The sequence below is a fragment of the Botrytis byssoidea genome, assembly GCF_014898295.1.
Source record: "Botrytis byssoidea strain MUCL 94 chromosome Unknown BBYS_004, whole genome shotgun sequence".
Lineage (NCBI taxonomy): Eukaryota > Fungi > Ascomycota > Leotiomycetes > Helotiales > Sclerotiniaceae > Botrytis > Botrytis byssoidea.
In genome coordinates this window covers 1,953,076-1,965,803 of record NW_024065845.1, presented here as the reverse complement: position 1 = coordinate 1,965,803, position 12,728 = coordinate 1,953,076, and the positions used below count along the sequence as shown (strand labels likewise).

The 12,728-nt window shown below is 42.4% G+C and overlaps 4 protein-coding genes across 4 annotated transcripts; 2 read left to right on the top strand and 2 right to left on the bottom strand.

Moving 5' to 3' along the window:
- Positions 1–121: 121 nt before the first annotated feature.
- On the top strand, positions 122–2,479 carry EAE97_002703 (uncharacterized protein; the record flags this gene model as incomplete). The annotated part of the gene is made up of 1 exon (XM_038873215.1): positions 122–2,479. One exon carries the CDS (start codon positions 122–124, stop codon positions 2,477–2,479), a length of 2,358 nt encoding a protein of 785 aa, XP_038736421.1.
- An 874-nt stretch (positions 2,480–3,353) lies between these two features.
- On the bottom strand, positions 3,354–5,006 carry EAE97_002702 (uncharacterized protein; the record flags this gene model as incomplete). The annotated part of the gene is made up of 1 exon (XM_038873214.1): positions 3,354–5,006. One exon carries the CDS (start codon positions 5,004–5,006, stop codon positions 3,354–3,356), a length of 1,653 nt encoding a protein of 550 aa, XP_038736420.1.
- Positions 5,007–5,841: 835 nt separating this feature from the next.
- EAE97_002701 (uncharacterized protein) lies at positions 5,842–8,152 on the top strand. Its single transcript, XM_038873213.1, has 4 exons — positions 5,842–6,166; positions 6,212–6,762; positions 6,813–7,146; positions 7,210–8,152. The coding sequence occupies exons 1-4, from the start codon at positions 5,932–5,934 to the stop codon at positions 7,674–7,676; spliced, it is 1,587 nt and encodes a 528-aa protein (XP_038736419.1). The 5' UTR covers positions 5,842–5,931; the 3' UTR covers positions 7,677–8,152.
- Positions 8,153–8,210: 58 nt separating this feature from the next.
- EAE97_002700 (uncharacterized protein) lies at positions 8,211–9,230 on the bottom strand (the record flags this gene model as incomplete). Its single annotated transcript, XM_038873212.1, has 2 exons — positions 8,211–8,800; positions 8,926–9,230. 2 exons carry the CDS (start codon positions 9,228–9,230, stop codon positions 8,563–8,565), a joined length of 543 nt encoding a protein of 180 aa, XP_038736418.1. The 3' UTR covers positions 8,211–8,562.
- Between the last annotated feature and the right edge of the window lie 3,498 nt (positions 9,231–12,728).

The window sequence follows — 12,728 nt, the reverse complement described above, 5'->3', positions numbered from 1 at the left end:
GCATAATTTATGAAGCCACCCACGTACCCAAGTAGTATTCTCCGCGTTACTTTACCATGTTATTGTTTTTAAATCACCAACTTTTGTGCCACTAACAGTTCGGACGAACGTGCCGTGGAGTATGTTGAAAGCCACTACGCCCAGGCCGTGGGTTTGTTCTCGGTGCGTTAGGAGACAAATCCAATCACGTCGAAGACTTGCGACAGCTTCTACACAATATCGCGTATCTCGACCTGTACCTGTAGACAACTCTGCCCCAGGCGCAAAGCATGATGATAGAACTTTGCGGCTGATCTTTGACTCTCCGAATTTCTGGGCAGAATTCTCTCAATCATCGAAACAAAGTTACAATAGACCGGCTGTTGGACTTTTTCAGAATTGCTACCTTGTCAACCCCCAAGGATTCGAAGTTTTTGCAAACACGAGTCTGCGAAAGGCACAAAGAATTGTGGACAAAGTTTTGAAGGCTTCGACAGTTGAGGAATACAGATATGTTGCTAGAGACCTAGATCGTCTCAGTGACCTGCTGTGCCGGGTCATCGATTTGTCGGATTTTGTTCGAGCTACACATCCGAATGCAGCCATACAAGCAGCTGCATCCAGAGCCTACGCAAAAATGTTTGAATACATGAATGTTTTGAATACAACTACTGGGCTGGATAAGCAACTTGAGATCGCCATGGGAACACCAGAGATTGTAGCAGGATGGACGGAGGAAGAAGTGGTAGTTGCAGATATTTTAAGGAAAGACTTTGCAAAGTCAGCCATTGATCTACCTCGTGCCCAGCGAGAAAGGTTTGTAGCTCTCTCGCAACAAATCAGTGAAATTGGTCCTGAATTTGTCGATTACATGACACCCTCAAAATCTTACTTGACTTTTGAAAGTAGTAAGTTAAAAGGAATGGATCCAGTGCTGGTGAGACAATACACGACATGGGGACAGACTAAAATTCCAACCATTGGTGGTGCTGCAGCTGCAGCTATTAGATCAGTTCAGAATGAAGAAGTCAGAAAAGAGATATTCATGGCTACTCGCACAGCTTCAAGAAATACAGTATATAAACTGGAGGAGCTCATGCGTAAAAGAGCAGAACTGGCTAAACTTTCTAGGTACGAAAGTTATTCTCACCTAGCCCTAGGAGACAAAATGGCCAAAAGTCCAGCATCTGTATCACAATTCTTGGAAGCACTGGCGAAGGATAACAATCAGATTGTAAAAGGAGAAGTTTCCGAGCTCCTCAAGTTTAAGCTGTCGAACTCGCATGGATCTTCTCCAGGTCTACAGCCATGGGATAAAGATTATTATATGTCACAAATTTTGGCTTCAGTGCGTTCGCACTCTCGCAATTCTGATTTTCTTTCAGCATATTTCTCGCTTGGTACAGTCATGCAGGGACTCTCCAGGCTATTCACACGCCTCTACGGTGTGAGACTTGCTCCTCATGAGACAATGCCAGGAGAAACATGGAACGCAGATGTTCGAAGACTAGATGTGATCTCTGAAACCGATGGTCACGTTGCTGTACTTTACTGTGATCTGTTTTCCCGTCCTGGAAAGTCCCCAAATCCTGCGCACTTCACCCTTCGCTGTTCTCGAGAGATCACAACGCCTGAACTCGAAGAAGCTTCGTCATTTTCTCAAAATAAGCTGTTCAAAACTGATGAAGAAGCTGCTAATGATGGCATGGCCACTTCAAGAGCTTCGGGAGTCCTCAAGCAATTGCCAACCATAGCCCTCATTTGCGATTTCGTCACAATGTCTGGAAAGTCTTCCCGCCCTGCCCTTCTCAGTTTCAACGAGGTGCAAACTCTCTTCCACGAAATGGGCCATGCCATACATTCCATTCTCGGGCGAACATCTCTTCAAAATGTCTCAGGAACTCGTTGTGCGACCGACTTTGCAGAGTTGCCTTCAGTCCTCATGGAACATTTTGCAGCAGACCCATCTGTTCTTTCTTTATTCGCACGTCATTATGAAACCGATCAACCACTCCCATATGAAATGGTGGCCGAGAAACTAGCATTAGATAAACGTTTCGAAGGTTCTGATACCGAAAATCAGATTATCCTTTCAATGCTCGATTTAGCATATCATTCTGACCTCCCACTATCTCCATCCTTCAACTCGACAGAAATATATCACTCTCTCCAGGAAAAACATGGTGCCCTCCCAGTTGATCCCCCCGGAACATGCTGGCAGGGTTTCTTCGGACATCTCTTCGGATACGGTAGCACGTACTATAGCTATCTCTTTGACCGAGTTCTCGCAAGAAGAATCTGGCAAGTGGTATTCAAGGACGGAGAAGCAGGCGGTAGCATCCACAGAGATAATGGCGAGAAGATGAAAGAAGAAGTTCTGAAGTGGGGTGGAGGAAGAGATCCTTGGAAATGCTTGGCGGGTGTACTAGATGATGGTAGAGTGGAGAATGGTGATGAAGAAGCCATGGCAATTGTGGGTAGCTGGGGAGTGAAGGAATGAACATATCTACTCGTGCAGAGGTAGATCTTTATGATCAGCTTGTTTACATATGTATATACCCTTGAGCTCAAATATGATGGTCTTGATAAAAATCATCGTGTATATGAAAATCCGATTTGTTGGAGATTATCAATTCTCTCTTCTATGTTGCTATCGATATGAGAATATATGTCAAATACACAAGCGCATGAATAGTAAGCCATAACATCAAACTAGAAGCATTGAAACGCAGCTCCTGGATATGGAACGACTGCTGCTGGTGTATGATACAACTTGTGAGATACAAAGTTCAAGGAACTAGTCGGCCGCTTGAAGAGCTGACGCTCAGTTCACCACTACTCGGTTACTAGGTTTTGATACGACAAAAAGCTTTCAGGGTTTTAATTAACGCATTCAGAGCTCCAAAACAGGAGTTTCTGTGAGAGGATACAAGGGGAAAAGCCCGAGTCTATCGTGTTATATCACATTCAAGATAGACTCATTGGATCATGAATTTATTTATACTATTACATTATACTTTTGGAAGTAAAGGAAAGCTAATGATCTAATTACCTGCATTAAACCTTTTCCCAAGAGAATACCAATGAGTCGTGGCCTCTCTCGATTACATCCTCGGTCTCGTTGTCGGTGATCCAACGATCTCTGATATGTATAGCCAGCATTTTTTTATGTTCTTGTTCCCGTTGCTGCATAGAAACTTGTCCCTCTATCTTTGTTTCGCCTCTAGAATTGGCGTCTTCGGTGATCTGTTTTACGGTGTCTAATAGTACTATTCAGAATCAATGGAAAAAATTTAATAGTCAATACCAATCCAACAATATAAATAGCCCATTCTGGTATGGACATCGGACAATCTAATTGTCAAACTGCAATCCTAGTTATCTTCAGAAATAGTCCTGAAATCCGAAAACTCATCCTCGGGAAAAACGTTCGTGATTGAACAGATGACTCCTTTCTCCTGAAAAAGTCGCTTGACAGGCTCCAAGAGCTCATCCCGTTCTACTGTAGAACCATTCCAACCGAGCGACGTGCCAGGCGACGGGCTAGGCGACGGGCTAGGCGCAATCAATTGAACTTCTGTAAGAAATCTCATTGATGCGGGTAATGTGTTTGCAAAACTCGTGACTTCGTCTGACCAAGTCTGCTTTCGAATGGAGGTGGGACCTGGGTACAATTCTTTGGTATGTGACAATTCACATACTAGTGCTAGATATGTCAACGATTGTGGAAGTAAATCTTCCATGTGGTGTTCAATTGGGTCCCCTAGCGATCGGCCAGTTAGTACAATCGGATCGATTGTAAGCGATGTCATTACTTGAAAATCTGAAAAGTCACCCAGAAACAATGGTTTCTCCTTTGCCTTTGATTGCACGCCCGGTTTTGGAAGAGGTCTATCAGAAATGCCCTCGACAAATCGTAGATCAAGTTCTTTCAAACTGCCTTTATATGGGTCCAGTATTTTCCGAATAATTTTGCTCCCCAAATCCAGTCGTTCATCCTCGTTTGATAGGCTCGAGGGAAATTTGTATGTCCATCTAAATCTCACAAGCTCCTGCAAAGTCGAAACAATTTGAAAAACCCTACAGGCTGATACATTACAGCGAACAAGTGACAAATCAGTAATCGCAGAATACAGGACTAATTCTGCCACTGACTGTGATTCATCCGGACTTCTTTTGTCCCACCTCTGTTCGTCGAATGCGACACTTATAAGACCTGATGTGTAAACGGATCTCATTCTTGGCAGATCCCAAAACCTCAAAAGTAACGATGAGCCTGGAAAACATGAATGTGGTAACTTGAGCGAGCCTCGGGAAATATATACCGTTCGAAGGTTTTGGAGATAATGAGCTGAAAGCGGAAGTCCATCTTGCGCACCCAACTCATAAGCTCGACTCAACGATGTAATATGAAGTATTTCGATATTGGGGAGACGCTGTATTATGAGATTCAAAACCACTAGAGCAAAATTCTCGAACCCATGTGATTCAACTAGTGATGCACCTGTGGCCCAGCGAAAAAGCAAAATATACTCAGACAGGCCATTTGTCCAATTATCTAAATACTTCAAAACCCAGGGCCGTATTCTAGAATTCTTGAAGACATTCAAATCATCTCTCTGGCTCTTTTCCCACACCTCAAACTGCTCAGCTGAAACGACGGATCGAAGGTCTGTATCCCAGCTTTTCTTACCGGGGGCTGGTGGTTCTGATTCACGGAGATCCAATGTTTTCACCGAAGAAACAGACTGTGGAAATTCTATAGCAGTTCGAAGAAAACACCATAGACAGTATCCCGGGTGCTTGTACTTGTCAAAGCTCCAAGACTCATATATAAGCGGCATAGAGTGTTTGTACATAATTCTCGAAGTTTTTCCAATCCGCACTCGATCGCCAATTCTTACAAGAAGTGATAGGATTCGATCAATTATTTCCGGTGGTAGTTCTGTGAGAAAACGCTTACGTCTTTGTGGGACCATGCTATTAATGTCATATTCCGCTGATTCAACTTCCTCTTTTGATGACATGTCTTCGAAAACTGGCTTAGAATGACCAGGCTCACGTCAGATTCTGCAGCGACTCTTCTAAGAGAAATTATCGATTATGACAGCTTGTAGCGATGGAATTGTTGGGTAGCCTTAGATGATTGAAGCAGATTGAGGATTGATCGTCTGTATTAAGTTAGATTTCAAATTTGTGTAATTGTTTGAAAGAAAGGATCTCACGTAACGTAAATGAATCATTGTAAATGACACATCAATGGGAGAAATTAATAACGTTATTTAGATGTGTAGTTCTTTCTACATTGAATGTAATACTTCGATGACGACCGTTGCTTCCTTCGCTTCCACTAACGCCAATCGCTCGGCACAATCAATGACAGGATTATTGTCAAGAGTCACGTGAAAGCGTAGCAAAACATAATTTTTTCCTCAGATACTCAACTCGAGTGAGTGAGTGACGAACAGAAGCACAATCATGGGACGAGATGAATCCACAGATGCCATTGTACAATCATCAGCCGTGTACACTTCCCTTCTAAAATCTTCGATATGTTCGAGATCTCACTAAAATTCATGATTGTAGATCGAAAAGTGGTATCCGTTGCATGTTTCGGTAAGAACCACACAAATACTGGATGCTCATTGGAATGATTGAGCATGCAGCCAATTCGAGTGTGCAGAAATGCGATTACAAGAGCTGAACAACGCAACTTGCTTATAAACAATAGTGTTACACATTGTTGTCGATCTTTCGATTCGTAGCTGTGCATGAAGTCATGTAGTGTACTGACGGGATTTCCGCTTTATGGGGAGTTTTCATTGGTTGGTGATATGTCTAGGAGGGGATCTAAGATTGTGGGGATGTAAATGACTGCTCTTTATATCCTCATCCCCTGTGCAAAATAATTACCTGCTTTTCATCTTTCAGTACAATGCTACATTGGCCAAAATGAAAGTCGTCACTGTTTTATCTGGTCTGCTGTCTCAAGTCAACCCATTGATATGTGTGTACGCCATTGCTATATACACATTCACTTTGGTCACATATAGACTATATTTTAGTCCTTTGGCTAAATTTCCTGGTCCAAAGTTGACAGCTGCGACTGAATGGTATGAAATTTACTATCAGCTTGTGAAAGGTGGACAGTTCTTTCGAAAACTTCCGGAATGGCATGAAAAATATGGTTCGTCTTAAGACCCAATCTCCTTCCTATACTAATAATTGCAAGGCCCAATTGTTCGTATCAATCCTACAGAGCTCCATATCAGTGATCCTGAGTTCTATGATACAATATATACTACCGATAGACGCGACAAGCTGCCTCTTCATTCCTCCCTTCCTACCGTCCCGTTATCTGGTCAATCCACCCTAGATCACTTCCTTCATCGAAAACGACGTGCCGCGCTCAATCCTTTTTTCTCTAAACCTAACATTCAAAAATTTGTTCCATTCATACAAACCCGTGTCGACACTTTGGTCAATCGTATTAATACCGAATACAAAGGAACCAATAAGATTCTTGATCTTGGAGATGTTTTTTCTTGTTATACAACAGATGTGGTGATGGAATGTAGTTTTGGTACTAACTACAATTTTTGCGAAAAAGGAGAGTTTACCTCGGATTTTATGGTGGCTGTCGCCGGTATGCTATCTATAGTGCACTGGACAGAGCACTTTCCGAGTATAGCATGGTTGATGAACATGGTGCTTGCTTTACCATACAGCGTGCTGAGGAAGATTGTGCCTCAAAAATCAATGCCTGTTTTGGAGTGGCTCGAGGTTATTAATGTAATCCTTCTAAGAATATATTGATACTGATATTTGCATAGGATCTTAGACATGAATTGAGGGCAGTTATGTATGGAACCAAGGAGAAGAACGATGCCTCACGGCCAAACATATTTCACGAGATCATAGAATCCAATCTTCCTCCTGAGGAGAAATCAGAGCAGAGGCTTCATCAAGAAGCACAAGTAGTGGTCGGTGCCGGTGTTGAAACGACAAAGTGGACGCTAGCAGTCGCAATGTTCCATCTCCTTGACAAACCAGAACTTCTCTCCAAACTAAGAGTTGAAATACTTGAAGTCTTTCCAGATCCCTCCTCTCCACCTTCACTAACGACCCTTGAAAAACTGCCCTATTTAATTGCAGTCTGCCAAGAAGGTATTGTAAATACCGACTCCGATGTACACCGCGCGTAACTTCTGACACAATTGGTTTGAATAGCAATTCGTCTTTCTATGGGACCAGTTCAACACCTTCCACGATTCGCATACAAACCCCTCCCATATACAGACCCAGCAACAGGACACACGTACACAATTCCCGCCGGTACTCCAATATCCTGTGCTACACCAATCATCCATTACAACGAAGCACTCTTCCCATCCTCTCATTCTTTCATCCCCGAAAGATGGCTCCCAGATCCAATCACCGGACTACCACCCAAAGTCACAATCCCTTCAGGAGAAGAAAAGCCTCTAACAAAATATCTCGTCAGCTTTTCGAAAGGTAGTAGACAATGCTTAGGAATGAATCTAGCTTATGCGGAGCTATATATTGCGCTTGCGAGTTTTGTCCGGAGATGCGAGTTTGAGTTGTGGGAAACGAACCAGGAAGCGGTGGAGATTTGGTCGGAATATCTTATTAATGTTCCCAAACCGGGGACGGGAATTAGAGTGAAAGTTCTTTGATAGGATGGGAAGGGATGAGGTGAAAGAGTGGCGGATGTTAATTATGTGTATGTGGAGTGTTGATAATTAACTATTGGTGGAGGTTGACATGTATGATTTGCGATTCTTCTGGATTGTGATACGGTATCGGTTAGACAACCTGAATCTACAAGCTGAACCTACGTCAGGACTCTATATTATAGATTGACGAGCCATAAATCCATAGTTCGTTTCGCGCCCTTCATACATAATAATTCCCACAACAAAAAAGACCTGCCGGTTTGTCGTTTCCCCTGAATAAATCAGATCACTGAAGCGATTATAGCTGTAAAAATTTTTTGCCATCGTCATGGAGATAGATGTGCTTAACAGGGGACTATTAACTCATCAATTCCATTGGTTAAAAGCTCCTGCAATACTCGCACACTCTGCACACACGACCAGCGAGCCTCGATCACATTCTGCTCCATCTGAAGCACAAATGAGACATGATCACGCAGAATTTTGCACAGAATCAATATCAAACTCAATCAACTATGACTCACCAAAGCATCATTCTTCTAATTCCACATTTGAGTGTGAATCAAAGCAAGATTCATACAAATATCGAAAAGAACGGTGCATAACAACTCGATATGTCATTGATAGTGCTGATGTCATATCTGAGCTGTCGCGTTGGGAAAATCGCACATAGTCCAACCGGACCTCTCGAAGCGTGATTGTCGCGTTACCAAGTGACTGACTGTCGTCCAATCTCCTTTCCTCAATTACCGATCTCGGCTCGCTTGTAATTCCAATCACTGATTAGTTACCGAACTCCATAGTCCATACCCCATCTACCCCAAATTCCATTACTTTCCTTTCCTTTCCTTCCATTCCCTCCCTCTCATCTCTACCCCGTTCCATCCTAACACAAAGCCAACAATCCTCCAAACGCAACCCCCAACGCCATCAACGTCTGTTTCCCCGCACTCGCCCCCCTCCCCTTCCCTGCATCCCCCTTCTGACTCCCATCCTGCAAATACACCGACAGCGTCCACGATCCGCCACATATCTGGCTCGCGTTTCCTGTACATGGGAGATCGCATTTTGCGTCGTCGACTTTGGGGGCTAGGGCGGAGAGATATTGCGCGCAGTAGCATTCTCTGTAGGAGGTGTTAGTTTCTGTTTTGTGATGTGTTTTGTGTCTTGTGTTTTGTGATTCGTCTCCAATGAGGATTCTGAGATTTGAGTCGCGAAGAAAATCACAAATGGGAAATAGCAAACAGACCTCGTATATTCAATCCCCGCATACGCATACCCGTTGGATTTGCAAAATGCCATACAAAGCGGTACCGTCATCACATCGAGCGCTTCCGTGACGCCACCATTGAGAGATCGTAGTCCCCCGGTGGTATTCGTGTTGAGGGTTTCGTTGTAGCAGCCGAGATAGGTGTATGAGGATGCGCTGGGGACGATGGTTGCTATAGTTGTGGAGGTTGAAGATGTAGGGGTTGTGGATGTTTGGGCGAGGGTGAGGGTGGTGAGGGTGAGGAATGAGAGGAGGAGGGAGAGGAGGGATAGTGGTGGGGTCATATTGCTGGTGATGTTGGTTTGAATGATTGCCTTCTTTTCTTCCCTTTTTTTTTTGGTAAGGTGTATATATGGATGTAAGAATACACGAAATGACACAATAATATCCCCAAAGCGAACGGACAGCAACGATAACTCGAAGCAAAGCAGAGTCAATGATATGATATCAGAAGAAAAATACTCAACGAAATCTACAGCAAACCAGAAGAAAGAAAAAAAATACTAAATGAACCAAAATCAATCACAGCACAGCTATTCTTAAACTTTCCCATCCCGACTAAATTTTCTGGCATGGCAAGCTAGAATATGGAAAGTGTGGCCGAGACTTTTTATTCAGCGCGGGAGATCGACGGCTGGGTGCTTGATTTAAACTTTATGCGGGTTGGGGGGGTTTAAGTGAGGGCTTGGGCTTATCGATAGTGGGGTTTGATGGCGACGATTCTAGGTTTTCAGGGATAGATGACAGGAGGGGTAGGTAATAAGTTTGGATATGGTGATGGTGATGGTGATGGTGATGGTGATGCTGTAAGATTCTTGTGAATTGAATAGAGATATCACATTTTCGAAGAATTTTCATATATCTCCCAATTCTTCTAATCCGAGTGAGGCGTAACAAATAATTTTTCTAAGTAGCTCAGACGTATATACCAACAATCCCTAGCTCCATGCTGTAGGACCTAATCACGGAGACAAATCTCTTGGTCCCTGAATACGAAGACGCCATATGAGCACAGAGAATCCGAGCGTACGACCGACCATATGTCTTTGCAATTCCCACAATGCGCGATGCGTGGAAGTATTTTGGGATATGCAGCAGGGAATTCGTGGATTTTATTAAGCTGGCTGTGATTGTCTTCCCCTGGATTTTGCTGCTTTGGGATGGGGTTGAAGAGCGATTGGGTGGAATTGTTGATATGTTATGTGTTTTGAACGGGTGAAGTATTGGCGTTGTTTTTATCATGGAGTTGGGCTTTTAGATTGGAGGTTTGTATTACGATTTAACTTTAGTACATGATACTATGTTGACGTCAGGAGTACTCGAGTATATTATATACGTCTCGGTATGATTATTATTGTTTTGGTCTCGATCCGATGTATTGAATTCAACGCCTCGCTGTTTCGGTTGTATTCGTTATGATGTATTACCAATACACATAACTTTACTTAAACGACCTTCTTTCCGAAATCAAATTTTTCCTCTCTCACTTCGACATCTAGTTAAGATCAGAAATGAACATCGGTTAGAATCTCAAAGTCCCTGGTTTGCGTTAATGATACATTATAACGCTGTAGATTACAGAAATACTTCAACAATACACTCATATCGGCCACGGATCTCAACGGCCAAGAAGTTAAGGAGTTTTCAGCATGCTGTTACCTCTTAATCGCCAGAAATAACAAGCGAAATAAAGTGCATAAAGACATCTCAGCAGAACTCATATTATCCTCAAGGATTCGAGTTCCTTCAAAACCGCCTCGTATTTTTACATCTCATGTTGTGGAGGATATCGTATAGATGCTCTCGGTATGACTCGTTGATATCATTGATCTTCTCTTCATGTTCCTATGAAAGAGAATGGACCACTCATGTTACATACCCGGAATGGTGTAGATAATATGGAGTTGACAGATAGCTCTATCCTCTAGAATATACTATGTGAGAATCCAGATTCATGGAGGGAGAAATCATACCTAAGAAACACCACTTATATCTTGGTTTTACACAGCATCTGATTTTATAACCCGGATGTAAGTCACAAGTAGAATGATAAGTTTTTACTAGGTGGTCCTATGTCATCTTCGACATTGTGTCGCCTTTCTTGTTGATTTCCAATGCAGAGGCAAGGTCTTGAATCTTACAGTGCGACATTATTCTCATTCGTATTAGAGCGTAAGATGAGTTCAATCCTGCTATTTAGTCAGTACAGGTGGAATGATAATAAGCAAGTAATTCGAGCAAAGCATCGCGAGAAGGATAATATTGATAAAAGCCCCATTCTCTTTATGTGTCATCCTACTTCAAGAGGATTTAGGAAGTAATAGAGAAATAAAACGAGCTCTCTAGAGAAGAAATGATCTCCACTCTAGAAAAGAACCAGAGATCTCGTAAACAAAACCAGGCAAACAGCAATGCATCCCTTCTAGACATAGAAAAGAAAAACATCTCAGGACCAATCACTCATCCCCTCCCCTTAAATCTACTTTCCAGAAGACCTGTTAAGAGCGATAACCTAATTTTCTTAGAAGTGACTTGTTCTCATCATAGATCTTGTACTCATTCACGGGTTTGAAGGAATCGCTGCTGCTGCTGATAGTGTGTGCAACAGTGTATTCTTTCACACTCGCACGTATAGGGGATGAACAAACATGGAAACGAAAACGGACAACCAAAAGTATGTAGATGTAATGGTAATCTCAGATATTGCCACTTATGGCTGTCTCTATTCTATTCCTGCTTCGTAGAAGAGGGAATGATGTAGATCACAAGGAGTTTTGTTAAAGTGACTTGGTTTCTTCATAGATCTCTCCGACGACTCGCTTCAATCTGTGAAAGTGTAGTGTGTACTTTCACGCGCTTTCGGAGGTTTTATAGTTGTGAAATAACATCATATAACAAATGAATAAAAGTCCAATATCTCAGAAGAAGTCACGACTCACTCTCTCTATATTCCGTCTTCGTGAAAGACAGGGATTATAGAGACCACCACAGGTTCTGTCGACGTGACTTATTTCCAACATAGATTTGAATGACTCATTTATTGTGACATTTTCAAGATTGAATAGCATATTTTTCCACACTCGTGATTTGAAGATATATAAGAAAAGGATATGAAACGGGCACAAACCTATTTGAATAAGAAAATCTATCTTAGAAACCCCCCTCTCTATTCACATCTCCAACATGCAAACCAGAAACATGAAAAGACCTAAGGGTATGCGAAACATAATCCCTCGCATCGAGATATCCATAAACTAAAATGCGAAGTTAGCTTTCATACATATTCAAAGACTTCCTCCGAATGGTCTTCCCTGTTCCTGATTTCCCAATATTGATACCGCAAAGTCGAAAATAAAAACCGACTCCTTGTTTTAATATTCTAGTATATTCATCCGCACCAATTCGTAGCCGTTACGCAATAGTATATCGATTTCGATACGACTAAGCTCTAAACATGTTCTGCTAGTAGCATAGCGTATCTCATCGTATCTCATCCTAAGTATACATTAATTAGAAGACCACAGAAGAAGAGCAAACAAAAACTCACAGAAACTCTTACCAACCACTTGAATCCTCCAACTTTTTACAGAAATCGATGTGTGGAGTGAATGATAAAGAGAAAGTATCTGGTACTGAATATGTAGATATCTACTTAGGTAGTCAGAGTTACAGTTTCGTTGTTCAGGATCGGGGCGGAGAGATGATCCATCAATCCACATGTCATCCCCTTCACTCTCTCTTAACCCCACAGACAAGAACAAGAATAAAAAGAGAATAACCCA